The following is an 18972-nucleotide window of genomic DNA, read 5'->3' as shown; positions in this document are numbered from 1 at the left end:
CTGCTGGAGGACCATAAATTCCCCTCTGGAGATTAGGCAAATTCAAGGAAAATAAGTTGAACTGTGATTAATAACAGATAGTTCAATGAGAGGAATTTGTCAATTTGTCATTTGTCATATTGGTTCTTTTAATTGTCCATTTTAGAATGGGAGTGTCCATGTTGAATGGCAACATACCTTTTAACACTAAGTGGGGATAAATCATAGAATGGCTGGTTCCATCTCACTTTGATCTACAGTTGGAGGTGGACTATTGAACTTTGGACCTTTAGTCCAAGCTACTACATTTTGCACCTTCTTTTTTCTCTTCTGAGAAAACTGTCCTAAATCCTTCATGTCTAGATTCTCAGGAACAGTGTTTCTCAACCTCAACAACTTTGAGATGTGTGGACTTCAACTGCCAGAATTCCCCAGCCAGCCATGGCTGGCTGGGGAATTCTGGCAGTTGAAGTCCACACATCTCAAAGTTGTTGAGGTTGAGAAATCCTGCTCAGGAATAACTGATCTACCTCAGCAGCAGTGCTTTCTGAAATGCAGTAGTGACAGCAACAAAAAATAATTTATATTTACATGTAATAGGATGAAGCAGAGATTCATCCTAAGATGCTTAATAAAATAATTATGTGATCCAGTTCTATTAAAGGTATGAGTCTATGAAAGATTTGGGCTTTCTAAGTAGCACAGCTGGGATTTCAAAAGAATATTATGATCCAAGACAATATTTAGACAAATTACAGTGGTATAATTCTTACAGGTATGACAGGAAAAAGGTTTTGATTAAAAAAAAAAAATCAAAGGTTGGAATTCCAGATTAAGTCCCCTGAGTTTTAATAGTTGTTAGTCTATAGATCTATGGGTTCCTGGGATCCCTGAATTCAGTTTTTGCTCTATAGCAGGAGTGCAAAACTTCTGGGCCAGGAATTGCATGCCTTCTATACCAAATGTCATTGCTTGTAACACTGCTTCTTTGCTTTTCAGATAAATGTGCAGAAGGAGCAAAATGCTTGGAGGAGAAGGAACTTAATGCTATGTGCTTTATTACCAACTAAGTTTCAAATAATTGGGATTGGAATTGCATTTATATCTTAATTTCCAGTTTAAGTTACAGTCTGACTTTCCTGAAGAACCCAGCAATGGAGAGCATGAATTACTTGTGCAGTGGAACTGCCTTTTCTGGCTTTGACTATTTTGAAATTAACTTTTCCCCTATTCAAAGCATTTTTAAGTAATAGACATGAACATGCCTGGACCCTTGACCAAGTAACAATATAATTATGTAGATGTTCTTTCCAAAGTATACCAAAGTAGGTGGAACCTGATCCTATGCATTCAGAAATAAATTTCACAGAGTTCCTTCGATACCAGGCTGACCAGTCATTTAACCTGACAGATCCTCCCTCCCAAAAGTGGGCTGTTAAAATGAACATGCAAGGAACCCAGCCATTAAGTTGCTTGGAAACCATCCGTGAGTGTCAACCTCCATGAAATTAAACTGCATTTTCCCCCACATGTTGGTATTCTGCCCTTCCTTCCTGCAAGGCTACTGACAGCCACATCAAAAGACCAGGCTGCCTGGAAATTGGGCAATGACCGATTAGGGCAGGTTGAACTGATTCATCTCCGAATTGTATTTGGTGGATTATTTTTAAATGCTGTTGCTTATTTTACTGTATTATGTATTTGTCATATTTATAAAGCCGCCCATCTCACATAAAATTGACTCTTTTATCACCAAGCCATTAATTTTACTGAAGAAATGAATGACAGAGCCCAATATGAGATCCCTTGCTTTTTAATAGAAATAGAAGGGGAACTTTAGAATCCTGCAAAGGGAAGGGGCTGCCTTCCTATCCTACCATCTTTGGATTTCTTAGTTCAGAAAAAGGTTTGGAACAAACTGCCTACCCTTATCTCTCTTCAAAGCAGTAATTACACACCATCCTGTGTGGAACACAGAGCAGTTCGTTGGCTTGGCGATTTGAGGAGAAAATGAATCGATACTCAGGTGGGGCAGGTAAGGAGCGACAACCCTGCCGCCGGACCGTTAGGGCAACTAGGCTACTTTTGCCAGGAACAAAAATGCCCGTTGAAATGTAAGAAACCCTTTATTTACAGTCCACTTTTCTCCATCTCCTTCCACGTCTGTGGTCTCTCCCAGCGCCTTCTCTCGTGGCCCGAGACCAGGAAGCAACCGTTTGCCAAGGGCTCGGGTGGGCAGGCCTGCTTCTTGCCGCGAACGGGCGAAGGAGCCAAACGAGGATCGAGGGCCGCAAAAGCTGAGTTTTTCCTTGGCCTTTGCTGAGCTACTCGAACCAGAAACCTTCGCGGCCACGGGCGCCGGGGGCATTCCGGCGTGAAGGCGCCCAACTTTCCTGCCTGCCTACCTGAACGGACCCGGTCCAGGGCGCGCCGTCTCCTATCCCATCGGTAAGGAGAGACTGGCAGCCCAGTTCCCCCCGCTGTTCAAAGTCAATTCCCGCGGAACCCGTTCTGGAGCGCTCCGCCCACACCAGGGGTTAGTATCCCGCATCCAGAGGCCTCTGCTAGGCTGAGCCCTCGAAGCTGGGACTCTTGGCAGCTTCCCAGCTTGGCTGAGGGGAGGCAATCACGGAGAGTCCCGCAGGCAGAACGAGGACTCGGGGCACCGCAGAGGCTCGCGGCCTTGCTCCAGGCCGGGGAGAGGAGGCGGCGGCTCGGAGTGAGCTGCGGTCTCCAAGCCCGCGGGTGGGTGCAGCTCCGAGCTGTGCCGCTGCAAGGCCTGCTCAGGGGCGGCTCCCGGCTCAGTCCGTTCCGCGTCGCTGCCGAGCTCCAGATCCAGGGATTCTGCCTCGCTGCTGTCACTCTCGCCTTCCGAGCGGCTCGGGCTGTGCTCGAGCTCACCTTCGCCCGCCGGCCCGGGCCCCAGACCCGCCCCACCTGCAGCCGCCTTCGCCGCCGGCTCCTTCTCTTTGTCTTTCTGCGCCTGCGCCTCTTTGGAGTGCCTCCACTTCATGCGCCGGTTCTGGAACCAGACTTTCACCTGCAGGCAAATACAGAACGGAGAACGGGGCTCGAAATTAACTCGGGCTAGACGGGATTTCCTCCACTCTGTATTGGTTCCCCTCCCTGGTCTGCGATAATGCACTTTTTAAAAAAGTAAAATATTCTAGTCCTCATGGATATAGAAATAAATGCATAACACAGTACAATAATTAATGTTGGGAGCGTATGTTTCGGAAGGGTCATGCTGTGTGTGAGGTTTTCATCTCCAAAATGAAAATTTAGGGCCGTTTTCTCATTAGTCATCCAATCGTTGTGCCGATGTAACAGTAGTGAGGACAGTCTTTATATCCCCCCAAGGATGGGGGTGGCGCTTAGGAGTGGGAGAAGGAGGAAGAGAGCGCTGTTGGTGCTTTCGGTAGAGAGAAGCGTTCACGATTGCCTGGGCGTCTCACGGCGCTTGGGGAGCCTGGCCTTAAGGGTCAGGAATTAGGTGTAGTGGTTAAGGCACCAGGCTAGAAACCGGGACACCTGAATACGAGCCAGCTGGGTGACCTTGGGCCAGTCACTCCTTCTCAGCCCTAGGAAGCAGGCAAGCGCAACCCGCTTCTGAAAAACCTTGCCGAGAAAACTGCAGGGAATTGTCCAGGTAGCCACCGGGAGTCAAGACCGGCTGAAGGCACAAAAATACAACAACAACAACGGCTCCTAGTTTTGTGCTAACTGGGCAGAATGTCACCGATTCCTCTGCCCCTTTCTTTCCGATAAAATCTGGACGGTGGACTCGCTTTGCTGGGCCGACTCGCTTTAATTAGCCACCCAACCGTTCGGGCTCCACAGAAAGAGGTGGGCTCCAAAGTTTGATTCAGAATTTAAAGGTGGGTTTATGCCCCCCTTTGTCATGCAAGGTAATAAAAGGTATCGGCTAAACCCAAATCCGAAGCGCTGGTTCACTATTTTGGCTTTCCTCACTCATTCCCGTTTACCCGGTCAGTGACATTAATGGACAAAAAATGGCAGAGGAGAGGAAAACGAAAATGCCTTGGATGTTCTCAGAAAAAAGTGTGTGTGTGTATCAAGGGGGAAGTGAAACAGCTGACCTCTTGCCACCACAAGTACTTCATCTGTAAATTCTTAATCCTGCTGTTTCTAAGAGTGAGGCCCAGGCTCTTCCTGCAGAAATATTTGCAGGTAAAGTCACTGGAAATGGAGGAAGATGTTGGCGGCGGGGGCTGGGGGGACGGGGGGGGGTGGAGAGTCTGAAAGAGATGCCATCAACAGCTAGTCCACCTCAGATTTTCACTTCCTAACAAAATTGAGTTCCTAAGAATTTTCAGGGCATTGAGAGAGAATTGGATCTTCCTTCACTCTCCTGCTACTTCTCTATTTAGTACTATACAGCAAAATTACATAAATTCTTTAATTAGTTCCAGAGGCTGCCGCAAAATGGCGTATGTCTCTCTGCATTTTAGACATTAAGATTACAAAGCCTCTCAATTTTCCTAGTTCTTTCCTCCCATTTAAGTGTCTTGTTAAAATCTGGGTGGTCTACAGGTGATCGAGGCTAGAGTGTTAATGTAGTCGGCCAGGCTTTTTATTCTGGCAACTAGTACGGAATCAGTCCGATTTTATGCTATGTGCAGTCTGATTTTTCTCCAGCGGTTGGGATTCCTTTCTAGATCCAACAGGGAGGACCAAGTATATGTACCTGGAGGAACTTCTGAAGAAGAAGGAAAGGGGAGGAGGGAGGGAGTGTATTATGTGGATAACAGCTTGTCCCATTATAGGACAAATGCAAGACCTTTACTTACATCAAACATTTTTAAAATAACATGTAAACATTTTAAAAGAAAATAATGATATTGTTCATGAATCTGCCTTTATGGCTGTCCTGTCACTTCCTTCACTGTATTTGTATTTTTATTTTATCTCGTTAATAAAGAAAAGTTATCTGTGATGATGATTCTAAGAGGTGCCATCCTGACCGTATATGGGCCTATGTAGCTTGGTAACTGATTCCAAAACAAAAGCAGAGATCAGATTAAAGTTGTTGACTTGGTTTTCAAAGGAAGAAGTTAAGGCTATGTCCATTTACCCAGGAGTAAATCCCATTGAACTCAATGGAACTTTCTTCTCAGGAGACATTTATAGAATTGCACAATTAAAAAAAAACAATTCCAATGAGTTCAGGAAAACTAAAAAGTGTGTCTGCTTACCCAGACATAGTTCTTTTACAAACAGGATAAACGTTCAAAGAAGATGTACTAAAATAAGTAAAAAATACAGAATATTTTCTGTAATTATATGCTATTTCATAAAATATTATTCTGTCAAGAAAGTTTTCCACCCCCGCCCCACCTTTTCTTTATAGGAACCTCCAGTATCCACCACAGTGACTAGGGCTGCTGGGAACCGTAGTTCAGCCAGCCATTTCTAGAAGCTCACAGGTTCCCCGGGTATGTGATATGGTACAGTTCCTCTAGATGAGAAATCAAGGTTTGTATAGTGAGGATCTCTCTTTTCTCTGAATAAGGGAAGTCTTTTGGATCCACATGGCTGCCAGGAGGAGAGCATTGGCACTTTCCTCCAGTGTCTCCACTTTTTGCGTTAGTTAGGGAAAGCACCGGGGAATTTTTCCTTCCTGTCTCAAAAGACAGACTCCCCAGCTCATAAAATTTAGCCCACGCTCGCCCAGAAAGGGCATTTGTGAACGTGAAGAAAACAAGGAACCCTTCTCACCCCAACGCGGTGGAAAACCAAACTTAGTGCGCTGGGGAGGGGGGGAGGGAGGGAGGGAGAAAACGTGCAGTTGTCCGAATTCTCGCACCGCCTCCTCTCCCCTTCCGTTAAGTTTCCACTGGAAGAGGATATATGCAGCTCAGGGCTGAACTGTGGAGTCAGTTCCACAGGATTAGGCTGGAGTCGACAGCGCCCCTATTTTCGGTTCCCCTCCCGGCCAGTTGTCCCTTCTTTCTTGCCGGCATTTCCCGCTGGCGGCCAAAGTAAACACTTCGGCTGTAATGACAGACCAATCTTGCGCTTAATTTATGGTCCCACTAGACGTGTGTATTTACTGCCTGGCCTTGCTCAGGACAAAGCCGTGTAGAAACAAATTATTTTGTTGCATCCAGAGGTTTCTCTATGGGTGTGGGGGGGGAGACACAAGGGCGGTCAAGTTGTTCTTTTCTGCCCTGCAGCTGCCTCTCCCACGCGCAAAACACCCTCCACTTAAACCAACTTCTACAAGCAAAATCTATCCGGGCTAACGGCGTATTTAATTAACCTATATTTTCAACTCCCCAATGCATTGAACCAAAAAAGAACCGGGTTACTCGTCACGTACACACTTCCAGACACACAAAATCTAATCAAGGTTAAAATTAACGACGTTTAACATGTTGGCTAATACAACTACTTGATTTGTAATTGATGTGGTTAAGGCTACCGTGTGAACGAACACTCTGTTCAGTAAGGGCGCGCAGACGGGACTGCGGCCTTAGACGGCGAGTCTGGGAAGTAGCACTTCAGTTTTTCCGAATATGGATGAAGACGTTAACCGGGTATATAAGAAGCCCATTTTATACCCAGTTTCCTGAATTCAAGCATCAGTGACTGGGTTCACCCAAGAGGCTTAACCAAGTCAGGCAAAATCTCAGGGGCTCCATTCGCATAACATGCTATAATTGATTAAATTGGTTTTTGTTGTTTTTTAAGGCTTGCTCTGCTGTGCAAAGATGGCCTGATGGTTTAGCTGATGGCTCCATGTGCTCTGCCAGCCCAGCTGGGTTGATGTTATGGCTGTGAGGCTGTTGTGTGAATCCCACCAGTGGGAGTTACTTTGGAGTAAGCTGAGGAATTATGAAAACACTTTCAGTAATATACTTGAACCACTGTAGGGAATAAGTTCCTCCTCGGGAAACATTTGTATGCCCAGTGGGTAAGAAATCAGGATACCACAAGACACTTGTGCTGGGCGTGCGCATGTGCTGAGGCGCATGAGAGGTGAAGTGGCTGAGTCTATTTGCTGCCTATTACATACAGGGGTATGTGGGTTTTATTTCTTTGTTACGTACGGGGAGAGGGAGATTGCTTAAAAAAAATAGCCTGTGAACTTTAACAAATAACAGCCTGAGCAAGAATAGGATTTATAATAGACGTGCTAGCAGAGACTCAGCTAAATGCTCAATGGGGATTGGGGCTACGGATAAATTAGTCAAACTTTAAAAAAAAAAAATGCTTACTTGAGCATCCGTGAGCCCTAACATGGCGGCCAATTGTTTTCTGTCCGGTTTGGTGACATATTTCTGGATTTCAAAGCGTTTCTCCAATCCTTTTCTTTGGAGATTAGAAAAAACAGCCCGGGACCACGAGCGTTTCCGTTTGTAGGTCTGAGGCAGCGTGTCTTTCGTAAGCACCGCATACGGACCTGGAGGGTTGAACAAAAGAAGAGGAAGAGAGAGGCATTTAAGGGCTGCTCGTGAGCGGATAAAAGTCGAATCCCAGCCGCCCCCGCCTGCAGGGAAAGAGCATTCAAGGGGGCTAACTTTCCAAGAAACTCTCCAGTAGGCGCCGGCTGCTAAGAATAGCTCCGTTCCCGTAGTCAAGGGCCACTAATCCTGTCTTTTAGTGGCTGCAAAAGAACCCTGCGCTGCCGCCGCCGCCGCCGCCGTGCCTGAAATAACGCCGCCCGCCCCTGCAATTCCTCCTCCTTTCTTTGGATCCTCTTATGCTCCGGGATCTCTAGCCTATTTAATTCCCCTCCAAGGATTCCCTGGCGCTGATTCTCCTTGAAAGCGAGCGCCCTATTACCCTCGACTTCCCAGATGTTGCTAGATTTCTTGGCGCCGTTAACAATCCAAGGCTTCCATAGCAACAGCCCGGAGAGGGTGTCAGTTAAGTCAGGCGCAAAGAAACGGCGTCTTTCGTTCGCTCCTTCTTTCCCACCTACGGCTAAGGCTGAGTGTCTCTTTGCTTGTCAAAAGGGCCATCCATTACCAGGATCCGTTTCCGTGAAAGCAAGCTCTGCTGAAACAAATAATGTGCTTAGGATCCGGTGCTGAGGATCCTAACTGCAAGCGCCGAGCCTTCCATAGGCTTACTTCGAAGTAATACCCATGCTCCTTATTCCAAGGGAAAAAGTGGGTAAGAAAGCATCCCTTGAAGAAATTAATCTACCTTTCCCAACTGGGTGCCCTCCAAAGGGACTAAATTCCAGCCAGGAAAAATGTCACGTTGTCTGGGGATGTTGGGAACACCGGAAGGTTATCAGGTTCACTCTCACTTTGGGAGTGACAGAGAAGGATTGATCCGTGCCCAGGATGAGTTTTTATACCTGGAAAAGTGTCTTGAAACTGGTGCTGAACGGAATTCCTTGGGGTGGTGTTTAAGGGTCCCAGGACCCCGGAGGCCTCGTTAATGGGTTCTAGAGGCGTGAAGAACTGGCCGGCGGGAGGCTGTAAGGTGGGGACATGAACCCCGCTTGGGCGGCTGGCAGTTAATAAAGAGGTCAGATCTGTGGGCACAGGAACAAGGAGAGCTCTGTTACAAGGCGAGCAGCGAACCACAGCAGCCCGACCGACCCCCTCTAAGCACCTCGGCCTTGGCAGCAGGACCGGTGGCCTGAAGGGGAGCGGGGGATGCGCTGAAGCCTCCTTCAAAGGCATGGGGGCCCTCATAGGACCCGAAGCTGACAAACTCCTCCACACACTAATACCACCACGAGGATCACTGTATGCGTTCCTCATCCAAGACCAAAACCAAACTCAGAAACCAGTCCAATTCCATTCAAGGCAGGTGGAAATCCTGCAGCCTCATTACTTGGGAGTTTGCCCATTGAAATCAGTGAGAGTGGGATCCTGCTCTGAGTAATCCTGGTTCTGTGGCCTTCACCCCTCTGGCCAGGTAGGCCCGAACCAGGAGAGAACCTCTCCAGCTGCCTCTTTTGGCCTTAGATGCCACATATCAGGAGCATTTACTTCCCAGTTAGGCTTCCCAGTTAATGACGCCATTTGTATCACAGTGGTGAGGACCTGGTTTGGGTAATCCTCCCCCACTCCAAGAATAGGTGGAGGGAAGGGGAGAAACAAAGGAAGAGTAAAGGAGTCAAACCCCACATTATTTTAGGGAGGACAGCCAGAGTAAGGTATTTCCACAGCCAAAGACCTCTAGAGCCCAAATTGCTCTTCTTAGTTTTTACAAATGCGAAGTAACTTCTAACATGCCTCTAGGCCATTCTCCCTTGCTTGACCCAGCACCTTCTTCAACCAAACACCCTTGCATGCAAAGGGACCAAGGGATTGATTCACTTGATAGATAACAACAACCGCCAGGCCCACAGGGAGCTCAGCAACAGGTTGGGCCAATGGGCTTCAGTCCAAGGGACCAGCTTTTGCCATGTGGAGGCTTAGGCCCTCCACCCGAAAATCTAAACTCGGGGGGGGGGGGTTTGGGCAGAAAAGGGCTTTGATGTGATCTTACAATTAAAGTCTCTCCCCTCCCCCCTCTCTTAATAAAGCTTTCTTGGGCAGTTTGCATTTCTTGTAATCCACAAGGATCTTTAACATTAAGTGCAATCAGAGATAGTTTTCCTTGGGTCATAAATATGCTCACCATAGGCAATAATGGAGTGACTTAGCTCACAGAGAAAGATTGGTTGCTCCCACCTCCAATGTATTAGTGGATAAATGCATTCATTGCAAATGAATGCATTCAGGGTGGACAGTGCAAAACTTCAAGTGCTTACTCAGAAGTAAACCCCGTTTACTTCAAGGAGGACTTACTCCCAACTGTGGGGGCCAGAAAACAGGCCAACAATCCAGGTAGTTCCGAATTGCAATGTCCAAATCAACGGGGCTTACTTCCAAGTAAATACATTCTGGATGGAGACTGGCCTAAATTTCTTCCAAAGTTTTCTGAATCTTTAAGCAATCCAATTGCTCAACTATTTGTTCCATTGAGCAACAACAGAAACATCGCAGCAGTCGTGTTGGGTTCCTTCCCCCAATTCAGGAAAGGGCTGACTTTTCAAGTTACACTTGATTACGGACAGAGGTGTGTTTTTTCCGACCTAATCTAAAGGTTTGGGCATTAATAAGCGAAGGAAGATTAGCAAAATGAGTCGTTCTGTAAACTCTTTTCCCCACTTCAACCGCCCTCCTATGGGCTGTAAGTAAGGATTTGCAACTTCATAGCAGGACTACATAGGGACGATCTTCCAGTTGAACTGGGAAGGTTATACATAATCAGCCTTCGAATAAAAAGAGAGCACGGTCCATCGAAAGACCTGTGAAACGACTCGGCTGGAAGCGGAGGGGCTCGACTGTTCTGCTCAAACCCCACGGAATGGAGCGCTGCTTCTCTGTCTATACCCACAACACGCGCCCGCGCGCACACACACACACACACAAGTACACGCACACATTTTCTGTTCCACATACAGTTTAACCGAACAGCTTCAGTTCTCTAGGAGGGAGGGGAAAGCAAAAAGCCAACCTCTCAGCGTGTTGCTCTCCTTGAGTTTTGGGTCGAACTCGGCAGACAAAATGCGATCAATCCCAAATTTCAAGTCTTTGCTAGAGGGAGCGGCGGCAGAGCCAGGGTGAGTCTGGAGGCTTTGCCCTCCGCCCGGGGTTCGTGCACCTCCGCTGGAGCCCCCTGTGGGAGAGCGCTGGTGCTGAGGATGAGAGTGGTGGTAGGTAGCCGAGAGAGGTGACAGCCTAGTGGCGAAGGCGACTGATGTGTCCGGGGCCACCATGGGGGTAGGTCTGAGCGGAGAAGAGGCGGCGTGGAACTGTGCATGGGCATGGATTCCCCCTAAATGGGAGGCCAGATTAGCCGAGGCTCCTCCGGGCAGACCATCGACTGAGGCTTCTCCTGCGGCGGCGTGTAAAATGTCCGCGATGCAGAAAGACGGCTTCTTGAGCCCCGAGGGATCCAAGGAGAAACAGCCGCCAGCGCCGGGGCCCGCCGGGGTACAATACGCCGCTGACCACAGACTGAAGTTCGAAGCATAAAAGGGGGCCAGTCCGGCCGTGTACATCCTGCTGGTCCGGAGGCCACCCGCTCCTGCCTCAGCTCCTTCTGCTGCCCAGATAGACCCACCCGCAGGCCGCTAGCCGTTAATCGCCTCCTTCCCTCTGGCCAGCCGGGAGAGCTCAACGTGGAGATGTCTCTTGGCCTGGGCGCATCACTGGAGGCGAAACGAGGCCACGCAGAGCTCAAGCCAGGCGCTGGGAAAGACAGGCGCGACAAACAAAATAACAAAAAAAAAAACGCGCGCGCGCACCCACACCCAAACACACACACACACACACACACACGAAACTCCCCTCTCTGGAAACAGGAGAAGGGGGGGGAATGAAAAGCATCCACCCGCCCACGACCCTTCAGCAAAAGCAGCTTCCCAGATTCTCTCTCTCTCTCTCTTTTTTTAACGCGGAGAAAAAAAGCAAGTTTCTTCTGAGGCTTGATTGGACAGGAAGCGGCCAATCGGAGCATCAGAGGGATGGCCAAGAAAGGAAGGAAAGAAGGAAGGAAGAAGGGGGAGCAGCAAGCCCCGCCTCCGCCGTGCCCTCAACTTTGTGGCACTCCCCGACCGAGCGAAAATCGGCCTTTGGGGGCTCTCCGTTCCTTCCTCTGCCTGTGGGTCTTCTTCGAAACCGCAGGGCTCCTGCTAATTGTCCCCGCCGCTCCTCTCTGTGCAAGACAGCGGCGTAGATATGCCCAGCTCGGAGAGTGCAGCTGCCTGTGCCCTTCCCGACCTGTTCCACTTAAGCGTCAGAACGAGAACGAGAACGAGGCAGCGTCAGAGGCAGCCGCGGTTTCTCTCCGGAGCCTCCAGGGAAGGAGAGAAGGAGACCTCGCAGGCTTTTAGCTGGGGCGGTGCAAAGAGTGGGCATTTCCCTTCCAAATGAATTATCAGGTCCTTAATAACGGAATCGGGGTGTCACAGAGTTGAGGCGGTGTCTTGTCCTTCCATTCCTGAATATGGAGGGTCTGCGGGGACGGGGGGGCAGGATGAATCTTTCGTACGCAACAACTTCCATTCTCCTATATAGCCAGGTAGGGCTGGGACCGACTAATGCCCGAAACTTTTGAGGGTCACTGAGGGACAAAGTTGCTATTTCAGTCGATAAACTGCACCATCATGAGCTCGCTGGATCTGTGGCCAGGCTGTTTGGAAAGACAGTTCCTACAGCGGCCGGTGCAAACAACGCATCCCGATTGTTTTATTTTGAAGTGTGTTAATGGATGGCAAAGAGGCCTGATCATACAAAGACAGCAGAAATAAATCCCCTGGATCTGGATTTCTTTTTCAAAGGTGGCAGGAGACTTCTGGAATCTGATTCAGCCAGAGAAGCAAGCTCTAGGGATGTGTGATAAAAATCAGAGGGAAAGCAGATTCCCGCCGAAATAAATCCCATGAGGTTCAAGGGCGCTACCCTCAGTTCGATCCACTGGAAACGAATGGTTGACAAGTAATCAGTGCTGACCCTTCTGCCCATTCAAATAAAAGGAAGGAACTTGAAGGACAGTGTGCAGCTTGAAGGGAAACGCGCCTTGCCTTGATGCCAATTCAGTGGTCCAGCAGTATAAGATTGCTCTCCCCCCGCCCACCCACCCACCCCCACCGTGAAGACTCTCTATAGCGCAAAGTTTGCACGGTTTTGTATAGGTAGCCTAAATTATTGCCTTTGGGTTTTAGATCTTTTTTTTCTCTCCATGCAAACCCTACTACTACTTCTTTAAAGTATCTTTATTGTAAGTCCAGATTCCCATTAAGCAGGACTATTGCCCTGTATAGAGACAGGATTTGTTACAATGGGCTGAGACAGAAATACTAGGAAAACAAGGTGCTTCTCCAGCCTGGGGAATGAAAAAAATTGATGTTAATCATAGAACATTTTATTATATGTTTATTTTAAAAGTCAGCTTGGAATCTTACAGTCCGGGACCGTTATTAAGATGTGTCCACGATGGAGGCAGAGCTGTTTTGCAACTTTTGCCCTTTCTCATATTTATCATTTCTGAATATGAACGTGCTACTTCTTCTTGTTAATTTCAACAAGATTTGTGCAAATGAATGCCCTAAAGACCAGGCGGAAGTAAATGACGTTTGCTCAATTAAAAAAAGACAAGATTTTATATTGAGCATATAGAATCACAGGCTTAAAGCAAGTCTTGCCTAGTCTTTGGTGACTTCTTTTAGTAACATCGAAGAGACTTAAATGTCCCTCGCAATTAGCAGATGAATGACTGTGCTGAAACAATTATCAGGGGGTCTATTTTTATTTGTTTTGCAATTGACTGAACAGCTAGGAAGAAAACACAGGAACGTTGGTTCCTGGAGTGGGCTTCTTCAGGGAAACCCCAAGGCAGAAGCAGGCAGGGTGAAACCAACCCTTTCAAAAATCCACAACGAATATTCAGAACTGAAAAGATGTCTGCTACCATTAAAACCATTCCCAGTTTGATGGTGGTGGGTTGCTATCAAATCCTTCATAATTTTGTTTGGATATTGTCATGCTTTATCAAGTCAATCCTTAACCTTACAGTCCTCACCTAGAGACAATTAGAGCTCAAATTTCCATTCTTCTGAATGGGACAGAATTTGGATGGCTTAAACTCTCTAACTTCCATTTATTGTATAATTTATTGAATGGAGTTGAGATTGTTTCCTGCCACATAAGAAGCATCCTTTCTCCCTTCTTCTCTCCCTCCTCTCTCCTTCATCTCTCTTATCATTCTCAAATACGCTTCAAGGCAACTGTGGGAGCACATTTCTTCACTAGGAGCAAGTCCCACTGAATTCGGCGAAGAACGCTTCGGAGGAAAGGTGCGTAGATCAGTCTTCAATGCGATTAAACTCTTTTCAGAATTATGCCTAGTGTCCTGCCCAGAATTACCTGCAAGAAACCATCGGTTTCATTTCATTTTCCACTTTGCAGCAGTTAGTAGGAAAAAAATGGCTCGGCCATCCTTGTGACACCAAAAAACCCCCGCCTTCGTTACTGTCTTATCGGCACAATGATATAAACTGAATAACTCTCTGAATGGCGTCCTACAGCTATTCTCAAGATATTATCTTGAACAATTTTTGGAAAGCCTCTGGGTGAAACTTCAGATCCCAGAATAATTATTGAAGAAGAATATGTATTCACATTTTCTGGAAGGAAGGAGTGGCATAGATTTATCTCTTGCCATTGACTAAATAAAAATCTCCTTCCAGCCCACCTCAGCAGGACTCCTGGTGACTTCGGACACCTCTCGATCAGTTTGACGACCAGAGAGAGGGGATTGCTGTTGCCGACTTCTGCCCGTTTTCCAAAGAACTCAGCTGACAATGGCAGAGCGAAGACGCTAAAAACTTGTCGCTCTGGGAGAGAGAAGAAGCAAAAGTCCATCTTCCCAAGTTTGGACATAAACATAATAAAGGAAATGATCTCTGTTACGAAGATTTACTAGGAATCTGACAGGCAACCCTCGGTGAATTAGCCGGCCTCGCCTTCAAAAGTTAGGCATAGGTTTGAAGGAGTTTGAGCAAAGTTAGTAATATTCACTAGGAAAGTAAATGGCCCTGAAGTCAGCATTTCGTTCTGGTCCAGACGACAGAAGAACGTCCAGCTGAAGCTTCTATGGACACCGCTCGATTTTAAGGGCGAATTCAGCAAATGCAGCTCTTCTCAACCATTTCAAAACTGAGTCATTATTTAGAAACTGAGTCATTATTTAGATTGGGGCTTAAACCCACCGTTCATCAGAGCGCGCAGGATGGGTAATCTGTGGGAAAACCTGCCACCCGTCCAAAGGCACGCAGAACACTTACTCCGGTCGCACAGCTAGCGAAAACATTAACATTCTTAATTCACGGCTGACTTTAGAAAACTGGTGGATTTCAGGTAACAGCTGCAGTTCAGCTGGTTGCAAAGGTGAGAAAGAGACTTTGGCCGAACTGGAGAGAGCCGAGCACATGAACAAAACTAGCTCAGGGGAAGAGCGCACCCGGTATTGGAAGGACGAGCAGGCTGCAACCCTAAAAGCAACGGATGGATTTTATTTATAGTTAAATCCACTGAAATGTAGCCACTCTCCAGTAAAGTGCTGGAGAGTTTTTTCCACCAGTTGCATTTTAAAAAAAAGCTTTTTGAGGTGCCTGGATGAGAGGAGCCACCCTCCAACTTGAGGCGCTATATGGCCAGCTGTGCCCTCCCACGCTTACCCCGGCTTCTCCTTCACAGCCCTGTTTCACCGGGGCTCCGTTTCCCGGAGGCGCAGAGTGGGCGGCGTCTGGACCGGGAACCCCCGGCGCTCAGAGGAGCAGTGCCCACAGGGGCTCCCGTCCAAGCTGCGAGCGGAGTTTGAGATGTCAAGTTCCAAATGGCGAGGGAAATGTGGTACACGGAAAGTCAAGTGGGTAGGTGCTTAATTACTTAGAGCAGTAATTAATCTGCTTGGTGCGGACCGATACTATTGTTTTGTCTGGAAGGAGTCCTGCCACCCAAACAGGCGAAATTAAATGCCCCCTGAAAAGGACCGAGGCAGGGTCGAAAATACAGTTTTGCTTCTCCCTTTTTTCAAAACGGGGGTTCCACATTCTAGCTTGCCAGACAAAACTACCCCCTTGCCGCCTCCTCCCCGCAAGCCAGAATTAGATCCTTCATTCCCCAGCCACTGGTTTCTCTTTTGAATGTTTTTTAAAACCATTTTCTTGTCAGGGAAAATGATTTGCGACTGCCCAGTTTGCATTATGAAGGGGGAGGGAGGGCCCAGAGCACTTTCTGGATATAGGAACCATCAAAAAGAAAGAAAGAAAGAAATGCGGGGGGGGGGGGAGGCTCGATCAGCGTTTACATATTTAAGGATATCTAAAAATAACCCATAGGAAGTCCTCTCCCAAATAAGTTAAAATAAAGAGTTAGACTAAGGGTAGGCCTCTTGCCTTATGGGACAGCAAGGGAATGTTGCCCAGGTGGTTCTTTGTGGGATGAGAACTAGATACAGTTGTTATTTTTAAAAAGATCTCAGAAGACTCTTAGGGTTCACAACCAGCTAGGATCTACTACTGCTGTTCTCCAGAGCAGAGCAAAAAAGCAGCAACTTTCACCCACAGAAAGGTCCTTCTCCAATATTATACAATAGCGTTTTCCCTTTCTTGTGTGGTGCATAATTAAACTTCTGGAACTTGCCACCACAAGTTTTAGAAGCATATGTTTCTCATTCTTGCTAATGTATTAATTTTCATAACAAATTCATGAAAGTTGCTTCCATCTGCTGTCCCCTGAATTAAATAAAACTTCCATGTGCACCAAGAGTGTTTCTCTGGTCCTCAGATGTTGAAACAACAAAGATCTAGTTGAAATCATCCAGAAGAATCGCCACTGCCCACCGATGAAAGTAAAAGTCTGGATTAATTGGACCTTACAGACAATCCTAGGTAACTATATTCTGAAAGTAAGTCCACTGTGTTCAGATATGCTTGTTCCTATGCATCTGATAGCTTTCTTAGTAATATGTCCCACTGAACTTAATCAAACTTACTTTTGAATATCCAAAGATAGTCATCCTCTGCACCTGATTGAGCAGAGCTCTTTTTAGAACCAACACATATACATGCATGAAAGATGGAGATTTTGTTTCTCCTGCTGGAAAGCTTTCTGGGCCCCAAATTTTGTTCAGTTCCCAAGCAAACAGTACAGTATACAGTATCTTGGAATTAAACTGCTCTAAATTCCTAGATCAGAAATGGCCAGAGCAAAACTGGGGGCTCTCATATGTTTCCCCCCCCCAAAAAAAACTCTTGAGGCTCACTAACAAATGCCAGATGCAGAATTCTGGCTAAGGCAGAACAGATTCTAGCATTAAGGAATATGTGTGCCACTGAGTGTAGAAATTTATTGTTGGAGTTAACATAAAAATCCACTCCTGTTTTTCTCCAAAGGGTTCTCTTTCAGTAATCTGGTTGAGGTGTTCAAAAGCCATTCAGTTGGTGTTACTGTTAGACAAGTGAAGCCAAAATTTCTGCCAATCACCCAAAATTTAAATAGATCCCAATCATTTTCTGCTACTTCTGCTCCAGACACACTTAAAGCCCGTTCCTAGGCATAGTACTCAGCATTTTAAAAAAAACGGAGGAGAAACTATGCCATTTTGCTTGAGCAAACTGGAGGAAAGGGTGGGGTAGAACTGTAATAAATAAATGCAATTGGTGGTTTCGTGGTTGTGAATCAAGGCTGTAATTGTTGTGACATGAATGACTGTAGTGGAGAAGCAAATTGCCTGATCAGATTCTGACATTCAGGACAGAAGGGAGGGGACAATTTGCTTTTGATGTTGACTTGTTTGTTTTTTTGGCACAAGAATCACACTTCCCCTCAGCAAGACCAGGAGGAATCCCTGTTCAACATCTTTCTTGTAGTTTGCTCCCCGTCAGTCACATCACTGCAGTGGAGCTGCCTGGTGTGGGGTGGCTGTAAGACAGTCCATCAAATCCCACCTCTCAAATCTCATTCATATACTGATTGCCCTTTTGGATCAGCAGGAAGGCCCATTTCCTTTGAGAGTTTTTGCTTCTTACAGCAGTTCAGCAAATAGTCATCTAGGAAGTTCACAAGGAGGCCACAAAGACTGCCAGCATCTGGCACTCAGATCCCAGAGATGGCACTGAGCTCTCTTAGCTAACTGGAAGACCACACCTGGGAAGGCATCTATTTCAGGTGTGTGTTTACTTAATCAAATCTCAGAGACATTCATACAGCTCTTTCCAAGTTAAGATGTCTAAAGGTTGATGGATTACATTTCCCACTATGCCCAGCCAACAGGGGATAACGGCTTGAGATGTCTGAGGGTCTCAGGGTGGGGGAACTTTGAAGAAGAGATCATGGCTGGCCGGTAAGATCCAGGTAACTTCTTCCCTCCATCAAATCAGGGTTAAAGGCATCCATCAGGGTTGAAACAGCACCAAATGATCTAGTAATGTCTCCAGTGAACCTGACAGATGTGAAAGGGGACTGGCTTCCAACAAGCCAGGTTTTCTAATGAACATGGAAGGCCAAGCAGTTACACACCATAAAAGTGCAAGATTAGCCTGGGGTTTAAAACATTACCTAACCATCACTTTCCAATCTTCCTTCCCTTCCCAATATTAATAACCTGCCCCAATCCTAATAGCCTCCGGAGTATGGCGAAAGTTATTTATTTATTTTTCCAATGTTGTTACCAAAACCCAAAAATGCAATGAAAACTTACATAGATAATAGAAATACTTAAACAGGAGTACATGAAAGGCCCCGTTCACTTAACCAAAGAGCCAAATGCCCGCTAGAACAGTGTGCCTGTTTTCCAAATATTGCAGGTGGTATATATGCCCTTCTGTGACAGTAATGAAGACGGGTCGCACGTTCTCAAAACCCGTTTTGGACAGGCAGGAGCTCCAAGACGGGGCTTCTCAGAAGTGGGTCCCTTTGGGAGTGACTCCTTCGGCTTTCAGGGGGATCTGTTTTAAAAAGTCAAAATGCAGATAAAAAACAGGCGGAGGTCCGATCCCACCGTCACGGCCTCCATCTTGGCTTCTTCGACCACCTCCTGCGGGAGGCTGCAGGTCACTCAAATAGCCTCTTCTGCGGAGTAGAATCTTGAAGCGGCAGGGCTTTTTGGAGCTCGTGTATTTCCAAAAAGTGGATCCTGTCCTCATGACAGCTTCGAAGAACAAGCTGCTTGCTTGCTTGCTTGCTTGCTTGCTTGCTTGCTTGCTTGCTTGCTTGCTTGCTTGCTTAAAAGGATGGGAGGCCATGGCTCCCACTCCTACGCGTGGAAGAGACGCCATCCAAAATACGATCCAGTACTTGAGATACAGTAGTCACTTGGATCAAGGTTTTTCATTCTAACAATAAAAGGAAGCGGTTAAAGCAGACTTCGCCCCCACCCTCCGTTATTTCAGGACTGGGGATTCCCCGCGAGCCCGGTCCCTGGGCCGGGGACTGCAAAGGGGGAGAACTG

The 18972-nt window shown here is 47.0% G+C and overlaps 1 protein-coding gene across 2 annotated transcripts; it reads right to left on the bottom strand.

Moving 5' to 3' along the window:
* Positions 1 to 1659: 1659 nt before the first annotated feature.
* Positions 1660 to 11383, bottom strand: HLX (H2.0 like homeobox). 2 transcript variants are annotated; one of them, XM_063303798.1, is made up of 4 exons: positions 10471 to 11382; positions 8312 to 8491; positions 7221 to 7405; positions 1660 to 3019 (listed from the first exon to the last, which is right to left on the bottom strand). In XM_063303798.1, the coding sequence occupies exons 1-4, from the start codon at positions 11015 to 11017 to the stop codon at positions 2606 to 2608; spliced, it is 1326 nt and encodes a 441-aa protein (XP_063159868.1). In that variant the 5' UTR covers positions 11018 to 11382; the 3' UTR covers positions 1660 to 2605. The 2 variants fall into 2 exon arrangements, with proteins under 2 accessions (XP_063159868.1, XP_063159878.1); XM_063303808.1 differs by lacking the exon at positions 8312 to 8491 and having other exon boundaries at positions 10471 to 11383.
* Between the last annotated feature and the right edge of the window lie 7589 nt (positions 11384 to 18972).

Source organism: Candoia aspera, chromosome 1 (genome assembly GCF_035149785.1).
Source record: "Candoia aspera isolate rCanAsp1 chromosome 1, rCanAsp1.hap2, whole genome shotgun sequence".
NCBI classification, from domain to species: Eukaryota; Metazoa; Chordata; class Lepidosauria; order Squamata; family Boidae; genus Candoia; species Candoia aspera.
The sequence above is the reverse complement of the archived record's forward strand: the minus strand, read 5'-3'. Positions and strand labels throughout refer to the sequence as shown.